Source organism: Juglans regia, chromosome 7 (assembly GCF_001411555.2).
Source record: "Juglans regia cultivar Chandler chromosome 7, Walnut 2.0, whole genome shotgun sequence".
Lineage (NCBI taxonomy): Eukaryota > Viridiplantae > Streptophyta > Magnoliopsida > Fagales > Juglandaceae > Juglans > Juglans regia.
In genome coordinates this window covers 51,927,057-51,941,990 of record NC_049907.1, presented here as the reverse complement: position 1 = coordinate 51,941,990, position 14,934 = coordinate 51,927,057, and the positions used below count along the sequence as shown (strand labels likewise).

General features: G+C 35.3%; 3 protein-coding genes across 3 annotated transcripts; all 3 read right to left on the bottom strand.

The window, feature by feature from the left end:
* Positions 1–575: 575 nt before the first annotated feature.
* On the bottom strand, positions 576–5,437 carry LOC108991923 (5-amino-6-(5-phospho-D-ribitylamino)uracil phosphatase, chloroplastic). Its single transcript, XM_018966348.2, has 11 exons — positions 5,127–5,437; positions 4,918–5,037; positions 4,575–4,643; positions 4,383–4,487; positions 3,670–3,724; positions 3,270–3,343; positions 2,975–3,058; positions 2,730–2,870; positions 2,035–2,100; positions 1,550–1,659; positions 576–1,044 (listed from the first exon to the last, which is right to left on the bottom strand). Exons 1-11 carry the CDS (start codon positions 5,223–5,225, stop codon positions 876–878), a joined length of 1,092 nt encoding a protein of 363 aa, XP_018821893.1. The 5' UTR covers positions 5,226–5,437; the 3' UTR covers positions 576–875.
* Positions 5,438–7,274: 1,837 nt separating this feature from the next.
* Positions 7,275–9,888, bottom strand: LOC108991784 (high mobility group B protein 7). The gene is made up of 7 exons (XM_018966167.2): positions 9,752–9,888; positions 9,462–9,620; positions 8,903–8,990; positions 8,736–8,822; positions 7,963–8,007; positions 7,747–7,834; positions 7,275–7,626 (listed from the first exon to the last, which is right to left on the bottom strand). The coding sequence occupies exons 1-6, from the start codon at positions 9,826–9,828 to the stop codon at positions 7,763–7,765; spliced, it is 528 nt and encodes a 175-aa protein (XP_018821712.1). The 5' UTR covers positions 9,829–9,888; the 3' UTR covers positions 7,275–7,626; positions 7,747–7,762.
* A 1,294-nt stretch (positions 9,889–11,182) lies between these two features.
* LOC108991906 (WEB family protein At2g40480-like) lies at positions 11,183–14,621 on the bottom strand. Its single transcript, XM_018966319.2, has 2 exons — positions 14,088–14,621; positions 11,183–13,101 (listed from the first exon to the last, which is right to left on the bottom strand). The coding sequence occupies exons 1-2, from the start codon at positions 14,331–14,333 to the stop codon at positions 11,593–11,595; spliced, it is 1,755 nt and encodes a 584-aa protein (XP_018821864.1). The 5' UTR covers positions 14,334–14,621; the 3' UTR covers positions 11,183–11,592.
* Positions 14,622–14,934: the final 313 nt, after the last annotated feature.

Below are 14,934 nucleotides of genomic sequence, written 5' to 3'. Positions count from 1 at the left end.
TTTTACATAAAACAAATTAATTTTTTAATAATAAATTTCACATGTTTTTTAAAATGAGTAAGCAAAATTTACACATATAACATTATTAGAAAATAAGAATGCAGTGTTATATACTAAGTCAATGTTCAATAATCTCATATCTAACGGAAAAAAGTATTGATGGATTATTAAAACAAAACTTTGGCATCATATGACTGATATTCTGCTTGTCAATATAATAATAAAGCTCGATTTGGTTTTGAACCATTAGTAAGATTAGTTATATGGTTTCAGAATATGCTATAACAATGCGACTGAGCTGCACATTGTAAATCCAGTTTTTATTTTTATTTTATTTTATTTATTTTTTTGTCTGACTGTAGGCATGATCTCATTTAACGGAGGCATGTTAACTTTTTAGGCTTTTATTTTCATCTTTTTATTTATCTTTAAATGAAGAAACATATATATATATTAAATTAGGGAGAATATGAAAAGCATACAATATCAAGACCATGACACTCAAATACCTCATTTAAACATATATATAACTTTGTCTGGACTTTAAAATGGGCTCTAGCAATGAAACCAGCAAATAAAAAAAAAAAAAAAAAACCAGCAAGATGCTTTTATTAACAGAGCAATATTAAACTATAGAGTTCTCCAAAGTAGGATCTTCTACACTGAAGGAAGGGAAGAAATCAAGATAGTCCATGTAAGGGAACGAATATTCCCTGGTTGTTACATTTTTCACCTATATGTTAAACAGCAAACGCGGATTCATTTAAGAATTTCACAGGACACCATGAAATACAAAAGAAAGCTATGAAGATTAGCTGCTTAATTACAAGGAGAAATTTGGCAAGGGAGTGAAGATAGGAACGGTGGAAAGTGAATCAAAAAATGGTATCAGTGGTAAAGTTCCTTTTCGGTGGAGATTTCTCAACAATCTGCTTTTGCAGGTCCATGAATGCAGAACCCTTATTGGCAAATAATCTTCGCAGGTTAATTACTGAAAGCTCATTAAAGCCAGCAACTGCAATATCAGCCTGCACCAGATCGTACCTGCATGTTCTGGAACCAATCAATCTCCAAATTCAATGAAGGTTTCAGACATATTTTTCAGGCTACATTTCACAGACTAGAAAAAGTGCATAACGAGAACACATTTAGATCAACACTATGGCAAGTGATTTTATTCCGCACAACATTTGCTGGAACACAGTTGACATGAAGACACAGTCATTGCACCCGCATGGACCAAGAAAAACTCAAACAAACGATTACTTTAACAAATCAGTGAGGAAAATTGATATTATAGCATAAAACACTTGTAACAAGGACAAACTTCTATGTATCTTTGTATTAACTAAAAGAGGATGTATGAATTAAGTGTGTGTAGAAAGTGAACAATATTCTATTTTTTATTAAACACGCAAAGGAGCTCTACTCATGTTCACACTTCAGAAGGTGTATACAGGAGCACCTAACCAATGGAAAAACATATAACTAATTATGCCAGCTTTATGAAACATCTTAAAACTCCCTATACAGAAGTGTCAATACGCACGCTGGGTGAGCACCAATTAGCGCCACAGCCATCATTGTACAATTGTGTGCAGCAGTTACACCCCTTGGGTCATCCTCAAACACCACACACTTCGATGGTTTCCGGTCCAACTGCAAGGAGCACAAGCATCTCAAAAACCATAGCAGAACTATAGAGCAGCAGTGATGTCACACATACCATGTCTCAGGAAGCATAATGTTATATTCTATAACCGTGCATATGGCAGGCAACTTTCGCTTGCAATAACTTTGAGTTGTGAAGAGAAAAAAACGAGATCCAGCATCAAAATCCAAATTTTAAATTTAAGAAAATAAAGGTTTCCTTGTATAATCATTTACAGTTTAAGTTGTAATTAAATGACTCCAGATTAGCCATTTCAGGTTTCGGAGAAAATATAAGGCAAGAAAAAATGTTAAGAAAATTAAGAAAGGCTGAACTCGAAAGCTGGGAGTGAATATATCTTAATCATGTCTTGCAAACTTTACCTTCACAGCTGCAGAAAGAAACCTATGAGCTATTGACTCCATACCGTCTTCTTCAGTCACGATTGCCTGCAACTCCAAAACGAGGACAATTAGCTGGGAATGCATGATGTCCACAATTACTTCAGTGACTTTAAGGGAAGTTACCATTTAGTGCAATCTAATATAATTCCTGATCAAATAAATCCATCTCAATCTAACTTTTCATGCATCTTTTATCATGATAGCAGCATATAATATTTCCACTGAAATTTTCTCATCAACTTTTTGTCAAATTTTTTTATATTTTGAATAATTCTTCTCATCAGCCACTATTCACTACCCCATACCCCACACCCTATTTAAAAAAAAAAAAAAAAGCTGTCAGGTGTGGGGGTGAATAGTGGCTAATGTATAGCAAAACCCGTTACTGAAATTTCTTTACAAACAGAATCACAACAAAAATGCAGCCCTATTTTGTAGAGAAAAATGGTTTCCCAATAGCATGTAGTTTCATTGTATCAAATGGTAGAAAAACAGAGAAGCATAAAGCAAGCAACTACATATCCTGAAAACAGAGCAGAGTTGAATTTAGCATTTAGAATGCCAAAGGGAAACATCATGTTCCATATCCTGCTGAACTGTGCATATAAAGGTGTGCCAACTCACTGCTTTTCTCCGCAGAGAAAGGAATTTTGAATTTGAAACAAATAACCAACCTGGAAATACTTCTTGAGATCCATTTTCCTTAGTGCCTCTACAATATATCTCCGATCTAAACTTGAAACAACAGCACATGGGATGCGAGATGTAGAAACTGCATCCAGCCATTCTTTGAGCCCCTCAATGGGTTCTTTAAGCTGGGAAAAAAAAAAAAAAAAAAAAAAAAAAGAAGAAGAAGAAGCTAAAATGTTGCACCTGAGATAAACATGACACCAATAGAATAATTAAAGTAAGTGCTCACTTCAAGAAGATTCCTGTAATACAACTGCGAAAATCTAAACTTCAATCTCTCTATTTCGCTTTCTGATTCATCCAAAAGTAAAAACTGAAAGATTTTGGAAACTTGTCAGAGACATTTGATATAAAAAATAAGGAATTGACAGTAAATGAGAAACAACCACCTCTTATCTCCAAAAATCTAATTTATTTCTAGTCTAACAAGAGATGCATTCCTGAGATGATACCATGTAATAATTGTGATAGACATGAACACTATGTTAGTTCAATTATGCTAATATAACCATGAATTTCCAAACCTTCTTGAGTACATGATCAGCACCTGCACAAACCATCAGTCTTTGCACATCACCATTTTCAGGAATTTCCTTTCCTGCATGAGAATTCAAAATAACCAAGATCATGGCATCAGAAATTTTGGTTCAATCTCACCAAGTCATCACAAAATAATAAAAAAAACATAATTTCTCCCCTTCTTTGAAAACAATTTTCTTTGTCTGCATAAAAATCATTCTTATACATCCGCATACAACCATGCATATCCCCATGGGTTATTTCTTCCACATAGGGTTATGCATATCAGCCTGAATTACAGCCAAAAAAGATATTTCCTATCCAAACAACAACCACCCACCCCCCCCCCCCCCCCCCCCCCCAAAAAAAAAAAAAAAAAAATCGAAAAGAAAAGCTGTTACATACCCAATTCATAGGCAAGCTGCTTCCAAGCATTCAACTTTAAAGCCCGAGTATCTGCCTGAAACGTATCATACATGTAATTACATTGGGGGAATTTTTTTTTCAGTGTAGATTCATGCCCACCCCCAGGGAGGAAAACCTGAATACACAACTCAAACCACCAGATTCATGTATCAGATAACCTAGGGGAACTCCTAGTGTAGAATCGAGCCCAATATGTCTAATTCTACAGCTCATCTCAAGCCCACCCTTTGAAAATAAGCTGCATCTGAACGGGTACTGTGGAAATTATATCTATTGAGTTTTTGAAATAATTGTGTTTTTGTGTCTGGAGAGTAATTATAGATATGGAAAAGAATCTGCCTTTTATAGTTCAAGTCTAATTGTAGACAACCTGAAACACATATGCGTGAACCTCATTTATGATCTCACTTTCTATTTGTTGGTTGAGGAACTGTACTTTTATTTAAATTATCTCCGGAGAAAGTCTTATCATTTTGAAACTTAGGTTATAATGGGGGCTTTCACACAAGCAGGCAGGCGCCGGTGTGTTACACGTCAGTTATCTCCCTTATCTATTAAAGATTTGCATCATTAACTGGTTTTACTCCGTCTAAATAACAATTTCAGCTCTGTTCTACCCAGCATTTTAATAAAAAAATCCAGCATCATCAAATTAAGTCCATGATACACACTACCAAAGTTTGGAAATTTACCACCACATTGTCCCAGGAGAAAACAAGGCCATATGCTTCATCTGGCTTCATTGCATAGCGTATTCGTTGAAGAAAGCCTTCTTGCAATCTGTTGTTCAAAAACTCCTATTTGCAATAAGTAGTAACAACCAAATCCGACCATCAGATGAGAAAAAACTGAAGCATGCATATCAGATAAGCCAAATTCCTTACCACATCAACCTTTAGAGGTCCATCTGGCCTAAAAGTCTCAAAACCTTCTCCATATTCAGCTCCAATTGCCTGAAACGCAACGAAAGGTGAACAAAAATTATCCAGTTAATCAAAACTGAAATGCTAACCGTGAAACTGTGCAATAAAAGCTACAACCCGGAAGCTCAATTCTCAAACACAATGGGTTCGCCAACATATCTTCCCTGCAAAACGCGAATTAAGGCAAACCCGCAAACTTAAAAAAGAAATTGTTTTGGAGCTCCGGTGCATAGAATAAAGGAAAGGAAAAAAGCAGTTTGATTGAGAATTAGGAATGCAGTAAATAAAAAATTAAAAGGAATACCTCTTGCATGAAAACCTTGTTGGGTGTGGTGGGAAACCCATTTAAGGAGACATTTTCGTCGAACTCAAAAGCTTTCCTAACCACCAGGTTATACTTAACCAGGTTCAAGCGCCCTGATTTCTGTGTAATACGAGCAATTAATAATCGAAATAAACGGCAGGGACGTTAAATAAACTTTTAAAAACAATATTAAAAAAATAAAGGCAGACCGGTATTCTGAGCTGGGCAGGGAATGATATACGAGAAGAGGGTATCCAAGGAAGTAGAAGAGAAGAGGTTCGGAAACTGCTGCAACTTGCACAGCCCATTAGCACACGACTAGATGAATATGGTTGAGCCCCAAATCCCGTAGAGAGTAGCTGGTTCTCTTTTCTTCTTCTTTTTTTCCCTACGGTACTCCTCTTCCGGACTGTTTGGACGGAGGGAAACGAAAGCGAATGGAATGGAAAGATGACGAGTTGTGATGTCTCTGTTGTTAGAGAGACGAATATTTGAAAGGAAAACGAAACGAAATAATGAAACTCCGGCAGTAGAATATGTCAGCTATTGCAAGAAAATATCTTACCATAATTTATTATTTTATTATTATTTTTACTTATCTTTTATTATTATTTTTTATTATTATTCACATAAAAGTAATATATCCACTTATATTTTTATCTTATTTTATTTATAAATATATTTGAAATCATTTTCATTACATTACGTGAGTAAAAAAATAAAATGACATTTTTAAACCGATATACAGGATGTGAAACTTATGTCTAAAAATTTTCATTCACATAATACATGAATACTTTGCTATCCAAATATAATTTAATTTCAATCCATCTCATTTTATCTCATTATTACTACTTTTATAAATTATCATACAAAATATAATAAATAATTTAATTTTTTTAAATTTCAAAACAATAATAAGAAAACTGTTACAGACACAAAGCTCTTAAAGAGATTACATAAAGTAAATTCTTAAACTGATATAGTTTCATGAAATCCATTAAATCTACTTTATAATAAAAGTAACTTTACAATCTGACACATCAAGACACATCAATTTGTATGTTTATTTTTGTATAATCACTTTGAGAATAAAATATTTTCTAATAATAATATTAAAAAATAATATTCTAATAATATTTTATTCAAATTTTAACTTTCATTTGAATTTATCTCATATCAACTCAACTCACTATCCATACTAAATCTCAATTTCCTCATTAAAACTAGAAAATAAATGAGAATAATCAACAAATAAATAAATGAGAATAATCCATAGCAGTAATGCTGCATGCGATATTTTTTTATTTATTTAAAATAATTGCACTTACTTGATATTCACGACTGTAACAAATGATTGATTTCTCAATCCATAAATATCGCCGATTCAAAATTTCCAAATACTTGGTCTACGGAACGAAAAATGGGGTAATACATATCCAGAACTGGAATTAAACTTAACAACGAGTTTTGTAATACAGAAGAATTGTCAGACTTTAAGCAATGAGGTGTCTCCCTTCAACATTTGGACCTTTTGTGACAGCACACTTTCGTAACAATAATGATTTGTTCCTCTTCCACCAATTAGTTCAACGCATTTGTTTTAATTAGTAAATATCGTTACGAAATAATCTGAAAAATCTATTGATTTATTCGATTCTTAAGCTGTAATATAAAACATATTATCCAAATTAAATTTTATTAAGCACTTTACTAAATATTTTATTCACTTATAAATAAGAATTTTCAATATATATATATATTTAAATGAGGCCCTCTTTTTCAAGAGATAAAAATAGGAAAAAAATTATTAACATTTTTGACAACCTTGCATACAAAAAGGCCTATATTTATTTATTTTTTAACAAAATAATACTTATCATGCTTTTATTATTTTCTAATGCACCATCAAATAATTGATAGAAAGTAAACAAATATCAAATAAATTTTAAATTATTTTATGACGTGTTAAGAAATTATGAAATGATAATAATTAATAAAATGATGATTAACATCACATAAGCCTCTTCTTTAGAGGGAAAAAACGTCACTTATTTTTGGGGTTTAGCAAGACAGTAGACTAAGGAGATGTTTGGATTCGCAGGACATCTCAGCTCATCTCAACTCATCTCACTACTATTCATTACTATTCAGCAACTTTAACTCACAAATCTCACTACTATTCACAACTGATCTCATTACTATTCACAATCCATCTCAACTCATCTTCGAATCCAAACGTCTCCTAAGGTGTGTTGGTGTGCAGTTGGGCTAAATTCGCAACGAGTAACATGAAGATGAAGACATGACTAAGGTACCCAACAAAGAATCATAAAATCCGGTACCAGTCCAGATATTCTAAGCCAACAACACTATGCACAACAGAAACATTGACGAAACGACTCCTTAAAAGTATCAAATTCCCTCACCATCTCAAACAATTAGATCAAAATACCCGATAACTGAAAATACATACATACATGCATATGCATACAAAACCCCTATTGTACTATACAATAGCCAAATGACTTGCCTTGAGAAACAAAAGCAGTGGCAAAAATTCTGGCAGAATTTAGATTTCTAACATTACCAATTGATTGGCCCCCTTGCCCCAGATTTCTCAAGAAAAGGGACCATCACTAGTACAAACTTCAGCCAGATTTCTCGACAATAGATGCTTGCACCATTTCCTTGGGAATCAGTGAGGCACTGCAGAACAATAATGGTGGCGATGTTAGGAGATGAATGCAGAGACTATCTGATTCAGAATAATCTAAACAAAAACACATGCATATGCACGCTTGCCCACAGAGAGAGAGAGAGAGGTACCACCATAAGTGCCAGATCACTCAGTTTCTACAAACTGAAAACTGTCAAAGCTATAAGAGTTCTCGTAGTCTTCATAGCCTTCATAGAACTGTGAATGCCTCAAATAATAAATATACGAAATATTCTAGAGACTAATATAAAGCAGCTACAACCAAAAAGACAACGAACCCACTCTGAACCTCAAAAGTTAAAAAAAGAAATTAAAAAAAAAAAAACCTGATCAAACTTCCCCACCATTGCCGAATCTGCCTCATCATTGACCTGCAACATATCTTTGATATCATTTAAATCCTGAAAACCTCAACTTTGGAATTAGAATGAAAGGAATTTCAAGAGTGGATATACCGAATAGGAGGAATTAGGCTCAATGGAAAAGGGGTAAATGACATTTTCTCTGTGAGTTATCTACTTCTCACTTACACTTGTAACCTTTGACACAGTGCAACTTTAACCTACTCTGAAGTTATGACATCGGTTTTCCCCTCCATAAAAAATGGCCAATCATGTAAAATGACATAAATGGCCCCAATGAAAAAGCACTTTGCCAAGGGCATTTGTGTCATTTTACAAAATAGTTACCATTCACATCAGAGAACAATATTCTGAAATAATGTTAACACAACCTGGTGGAGGTGAAGCTTGATGGTTCAAAGTTTTCCAAAGCACGTCTCTGAGCTATACGTAGCCACTATCATATATAATGGACCTTCTGGTTCTTGTCATCAATAAAATTTAGAACAAATGGGACAAATGTATCACAAACTCCAGTATAAATACTAGAGTAAACAGATTGAAGAAATAAAGTATGCAACCGTGCAGATGAAAATTTACACCCTAAGCTCACCAGAGAATCATAAGTTGGCATTTTTGAAGTCTTGATCTAAACTGTAAACTGAATGTATGATTGTAACAATAAATTATTTCCATCCAGCAAGCGTAAAAAATCATATGAGTATCTACGATGACAACACCCAATATAACTGGATTACCTCTTGCAAATTATCAACTTCTTCAAGCAAAGCTTTCCCATAAGAATGGTTTACCCTTTCAGCTTCGATGATGTATGGTTTCCTCTCCTGTAGAAAAGTCAAGGAGTTATAGCCCTCAAATTAAAATATAATTAAGTAGGCCAATTAGAAATTTTGAAGAACGTTACCTCCTTGGACATGTTCTTCCAAGTGTCAAGCCCGTTTTGATCAATGCTAATCACATTTATAGTCTTGCAGGTCTTTACAAAGCTCTCCCTAGTAAACCCACCGAAAAAGAAAGAAAGGAAAAAAGAAAAAAAAAAAGAGCATTCATCAACTCCAAACATGAATATGTGCTATATCTTTCAAATATATTCCAAATCTTCTAAAAAAAATTTATATTCCAAATATTTTATAATGAAACTTCACTTCGATATTTGTCAAAAAATACCAATTCAAACAGTAATCTCAAAATATTGTTTCTTTTCTCAATCATCCATTTTCCCAACGACCAAACATAATGAAAACGTTATAAAGCATATATGTCAGTGTTTTTCAGCATGCGCAAACTTTTGTCATGCATAGAATGCAACTCTACATGATTAAGGGCATGAGCTTATACATCTATAAAGCATGCAGCACAAAAACTAAAATCAAGGTCAAATTAGACTCCCATAAAACAAAAAAAATAATAAATAAAAATATAAGTAATGGAATTGCCTCGTATAACGAAAAAAGAGTGTTTACATGAAAACTCGAAAGGGCGATCTAGGTTGGTCCCCAAAGGTCGGTTTCACAACGTTTTGCCTTTCTGATACTCCTCTGAACCTCTGCACCACCACCTTCTTGGTTTCACACTCGTGTAGGTCGGCCAAAGCGATTGCCACCGAAACCCCACAACTGTTGCTGCAACATTCATGAAAAATGAGAGTAACAAAAACAAAAAAGGACAAAAGATAAAAACGAAAAAAATAGGGATATGAATATAATATATACATTGCAGAGATATATCTGAGTATGCCTGTAAGTGTAATTACCACTTCCGATAGGCGCTTCCATCAGGAGCACGGCGGACTGCTCGGACCCTCTTTCGGTTCCTAGGTGGATTCGCCATAAGAGTGTCCACACTCCAAGCTGCTCTGCAACTTTTTACCTTCTCTGTTCATATTCTCTTGATCTCCTCTTAATATTGGTTTTCTTTCGTGGGCTTCTCTTGTAATTGGGCGGGGCATTATTGACGAGAGGTTGCCTCCCATTTACTTCTTTCTATTTTTCATTTTATTTTTGGGTCTTTCTATGTTACGCCCAAAGTTAAGTGTACCAGTCCGTCCATGAGAGAATTTAAATATATGTTTGAGTATTTTTTTCAATGAAAATGCACCTTACCCGCCGACTATATTCAGCATTAGTCTATTAAGAATCATAAAAATCTAGCACAAACAATAAAATTCACGTAACAACATGAGCTCTTTTTAACAGTTGCAATGCCTTGCTTCCTTGTGCTAACGCGTAGGAGGAGCATTACTACAAGGCAAATGAAGTAATTTTATATTAAATCGTAAAGTGTGTAAATATTACGTAATTATTTTAAAAAATAATAAAATTTATTATTAAAAATTTAATTTTTTTATAATAAATTTTATATTTTTTTATTTTTTCAAAACAATTACATTACAATTATACAATTCGATTGTAAATACCTTTTAGGCAAAAGACAAATTTCTTTTTACCCACGATGGCCCAAAACTGCGCATGCTTTCATGGGCCGCGATGGAGAGTGAGGGACGCGTGTTATTATATATACGTTCGGCTCAGAAGGAAAAAAACAGAAAAGTAAAGAGCACTAGCAGACATCCAACCCCTTCATCAATCCTTGTACTTCAAAATACAAAGATACTATTTTTACACGTTGGGACGTGGAGGTCAGAGGATGTGCACCTGGTAATTTAAGATTAATAAAATATATAAATATTATACAGTCATTTAAAAAAAAAAATTATTATTAAAAATTTTTTTTTTTTTTTATGTAAGTATTATATATATTTATTTTTATCGAAATAATTATGTGACATTTGAACACTCATAACTATAACTATTACTTTTAATAATTTAATGTGCACACCCCTGTAGAACAAAAACACATAGCATGAAAATTATGACGTGGAGGATGTCAATTATATCTAGTCATATGTTCTGGTTCTTGTATGTAAAGCAACTCATTCCTTGTCCCGATGCCTAATCATAGTTTTATATTTTTGATGATTTGAATTTATTATTTGAGGCACGCTGAATTCACCGTGAGAGTACGGTACCGAATTCTAGCTCAAAGTCGAGGAGTGCAATATGGGTTCAGTTCTTTCTTATTGAGTTTGGACCTGTTAAGAGGGGACACGCATGTCTGACAAGACACGAGGGACACCCGGACATGTATCCTTTATCCATCTGGAAATTGCACGCAAATCAAAAGATACTACAATCTCTTCATGGGAACTTGCTATTAAGGTACAAGAACGGTTATTGATTACAAGCATGTAATAAAAACATAGAAACCAGTATTAGCAGCATCAACAACTAAAACCATGTTTACAGGCATGTCTCACGTTTGCTAGCAAATGCAGCTTCACCAACCGTCACAATATCACGCATCAAAGAGTAAAAGCTTCATCATTTCATTACATCTACCCCAGCCTTTAGTTCGCAGCTCATTAAAATCACAGATCATTAAATCACAAAGCCCCTTTACAAAAAATGGATATAATTAACAAAACACAGATTTTTTTTTTTTTTTCTAGGCTAAACAAGCACCACACCTGACCTATATGGAGTAACAATGAAGGACATGTTACCAAACGAGACAATTTGTAGTGCATCAATCTCGTCACACTGCGTTCAAAGCTTGCATTTTTTTCTTACTTGGCTTCGTCAAAGGGAATGATATATGGATAAGTCCAAATTTCTTCCTCTGTGCTAAGAACTGCTGCTTATGATCACTTCCATCTTTCTCAGCTTTTGAAGAAAATGCTAGGTCCTCCCTCAGTGCATGAAGCATTTGACTCAAAGCCACCTTCTGTCCTCCTGCGTGGCCTTCCATTTCATTTCCTGCCATACATTCATTGGGCAGAACTTGCTTCCTGCTTAGTACATCTCGCATTGAAACTGTCGACCTTAAAACAGGCTTTGTTTCATTGTTTACAAGGTTTGATTTATTAATATCATTGAGTGGAGAGACCTCAGGGTGATCCGATGCATGGATATTATTGCGATTGACCGATTTATAAAATGCCTGTCCCTTCTGTTCATGCTCTGGAATCCATCTCTGGAAAGCCTCTTCAACGGCAATTTGCTTTTTATTTGCTGTTTCTACTCTGTTCAAAGCTTTCTCCAGGGCTTGTTTACTGTGTCTAACTTCATCTGTGGCTTCCTTTAACTTCTTCAAAATGGACAGTTTAGAGATGTTAGCGTCATCTGTTTGGAACTTCGCATCAACTACATTCTTCTTGGGCAGCCCCTCAACTTTTTGAGCTTGGGTGACTAAAGGAGATCGATCTCCAAAAGAGTAAGTTATTTTCTCTGGTTCTGGAAGTATGAAATATGATGATCTCTCATCGATTGAAAGAGCTTTGATTTCAGCAAGTGCAACAGCTTCTGCAGCTTTGGCCGCTTCCTCCATCTTTTTGGCTGCAACCAACCTCATCTCAGCAGTCTTCATGCTGGCCTTGGTCTGTTCATTCACAGTCATTGGACTTGAAACTTCAGATGTTGCAGCTTCAGCAATTCTCTTACATAGCCCATCCATGGATTTAAAGTCCCTTGAAATATTTGGAGGATTCTCAATGGCACCATAGGCTTCTTTATCGTCTGCTATTTGTGGCTTTAGTCTTATTTGTTTTAGCTCCTCCTCCAGCGACGATACCCCGGCAAACTTTGATGATAGCCACCCACGACTCTTCTCAAGTAAAACCTTTTCTTTCATCATTTTCTTATTTAGAGATTCAACGGAATTTTGAATCACCCCAAGATCATCTATCGTTTTACCAAGGTTAACTTTTGCTTGCTTCAACTCCATCAAGATCAAATCAGGTGATGAAGTGGGGCACGGGCTTGAACATCCAGCGTTTTGCCCGTAATGGTTGAAAATATTTCTGTGGCTTTCTTTGTCCATTTGCTTAATAGCAGGAGTTGGCAGCTGCTCATCAGAGTGGTCTTGGCCAGTCAAGCATTTCAATGCTTCTTTCTGTAGTTGCCGCTTCAAATCTTCCACAATCCTTTTTGTTGTTCCAAGTTCTTCCAGGACATCAAGTGTTTCCAGTTCCTTCACAATCAGATCCTTCTCCAACTCTGCTGCCTGTTCCTCCACTTTCTTAATGTCAAACTCCTCAATGCCATTCTGCTCATGACAATCCTATTGTAAATCGCAAGCAAGCAAACAAGAGGAGAGGAAAGAAAAGGATGCGGGAGATTTCAAATGCATTCTGCAAATGAAATCGCAATTAAGCATTGGATAACTGAATCCAGAACCAAAAGCCTTCTCTTGAGAAAATGCGGAAAGCAATTGCATTTACACTCTATGAATGAGTAGAATGGGACAACTAAAGTCTGCAAGGCATGCAGGAAACTATAAAAAACAAACATACGTATGTTTGATTATAATTTTCAGAGAGAAAATTGATTTGATCACTTACATAATCTGAGAAAATAACCATGACAGAGTAGTGAAGTTATAAGAAATAACTTCGATCGCAGGGGGGGATTCATGTTATTATATACTTGAAAAAATACAAAGCTTTTCTCTTGGGGGGAATCAAAATGAATGGAAGAAATGGGAAAAAAAATTGAAAAATTGAAAATCTTGCACCAGCAGAAACCAACGGTTTTAAGATTCAGTTATTGTACTTCATTTCATGCTCATTTGGATCCAAAATTTTGCATTTTAATTTCTTTTAATAAAGTCACACGAACTTACAGATTCTTACACCCAATTTAAATGTAAAACAAAACATTAGATTAAAGAGCAATCATAAATTAAGTAAATAAATCAAACAAAAAAACAAAACCAATTAAAATGTTTTTGGTGATTCCAAGTTTTTCAGAAAGTGATTTTTTTTTTAAAAATTTGGAAGGGACTGGGAGTTCCCCCACTAAGCTTCGATAGCATATAATAAGTAGTTGTCTTCAAAAAAAAAAAAACCATATAAGTTAGATGTTGATAACAGCAAAATGTTAGCATCAAGTGGATAAAGAACAACAACCTGGTGATGACCGGATCTATAACCAAATTTAAGCATAATTAAGTAACCAAATAAACATCAAAATCCCTGTTCTGCGAGACAGTACTAAACTCTAGTAATGAAAATGAAATCAATACTTGCTTACATAAATATCTCCGATCCCGCAAAATGGCACCCAGGTCCCGCTCCCACTAAAGCGGGTCACTGCCTCCTTGACCGACCCGAAAGGCGGGGAAGTATCGATTTCCGCTCGCAAACCAAACCGCCTTATCCCCGAACCTGGAGCTGCATCCACTCCATGACCCGAGAAACTCTGAGGCGTCGTGTCGGACCTTATTTCCCGAATCCCCGGCGTCCCAGGGTCGGCAGCCGAGTCCAAGGCTTCGGCCATTGCGAGAAACACAAAGTTAACGACATGTTTGAAGACGAAGACGTTTTTATAAAGACTCCGAGCACGGACTTCTGGATGGGAAAAAGGTATTCCGGAGTTTGTGTGACATGATGATGCTGGTGGCGAGTCACGACTCGGTCGGGAAAAAAGGAAAGTGGGAACCGGGTCCACTCAGCGAGCGAACTTTTCTGATGAAGTGGAGTGATTAAGGATCGTATGGTTTAGGAAATGGTGTAACTGATGATGTGGATTGATTTAATTGGATTGGGGTGGGCGAGTCAAAGTTGGGTGATGGTTGAATATGGGTTTAAACCAGTGAAAGGTGGACAGCGTGGTGAGTGCGGATGAACTAAGAGGTCAGGCTTAAGTTTCACTGGTAGTTCAATTTATGAGCGTGAATCGCGGTACTGGAAAAGCGCGCAGGTTGTTGCAGTCATCATACTAACTAATAAAGTAAGTAAATAGCTCTATTAGGCCTTTTTTTGTCAAAAAACAATGGTAAGTCTGACAATGGGCAAAAGGCAATAACTCGATTGGATTCCGTTCACTTGTGATAGGTATTTTCGTTTATTACGATATTAAGTTATCAAGATATATAAGA

What these genes read in the sequence shown, in the direction of transcription:
- LOC108991923 (XM_018966348.2), bottom strand. Translation starts at nt 5,225, where the DNA reads ATGGGCTGTGCAAGTTGCAGCAGTTTCCGAACCTCTTCTCTTCTACTT. An exon ending in GACCTCTAAAGGTTGATGTG is followed by an intron (nt 4,488 to 4,574) that starts GTAAGGAATTTG and finishes TATTGCAAATAG; the next exon opens with GAGTTTTTGAACAACAGATT. An exon ending in TTCTTTCTGCAGCTGTGAAG is followed by an intron (nt 1,660 to 2,034) that starts GTAAAGTTTGCA and finishes TGCTCCTTGCAG; the next exon opens with TTGGACCGGAAACCATCGAA.
- LOC108991906 (XM_018966319.2), bottom strand. Translation starts at nt 14,333, where the DNA reads ATGGCCGAAGCCTTGGACTCGGCTGCCGACCCTGGGACGCCGGGGATT. An exon ending in GCGGGATCGGAGATATTTAT is followed by an intron (nt 13,102 to 14,087) that starts GTAAGCAAGTAT and finishes TGTCATGAGCAG; the next exon opens with AATGGCATTGAGGAGTTTGA.
- LOC108991784 (XM_018966167.2), bottom strand. Translation starts at nt 9,828, where the DNA reads ATGGCGAATCCACCTAGGAACCGAAAGAGGGTCCGAGCAGTCCGCCGT. An exon ending in GGAAGAACATGTCCAAGGAG is followed by an intron (nt 8,823 to 8,902) that starts GTAACGTTCTTC and finishes ACTTTTCTACAG; the next exon opens with GAGAGGAAACCATACATCAT. An exon ending in AAGTTGATAATTTGCAAGAG is followed by an intron (nt 8,008 to 8,735) that starts GTAATCCAGTTA and finishes GATATGTTGCAG; the next exon opens with GTCAATGATGAGGCAGATTC.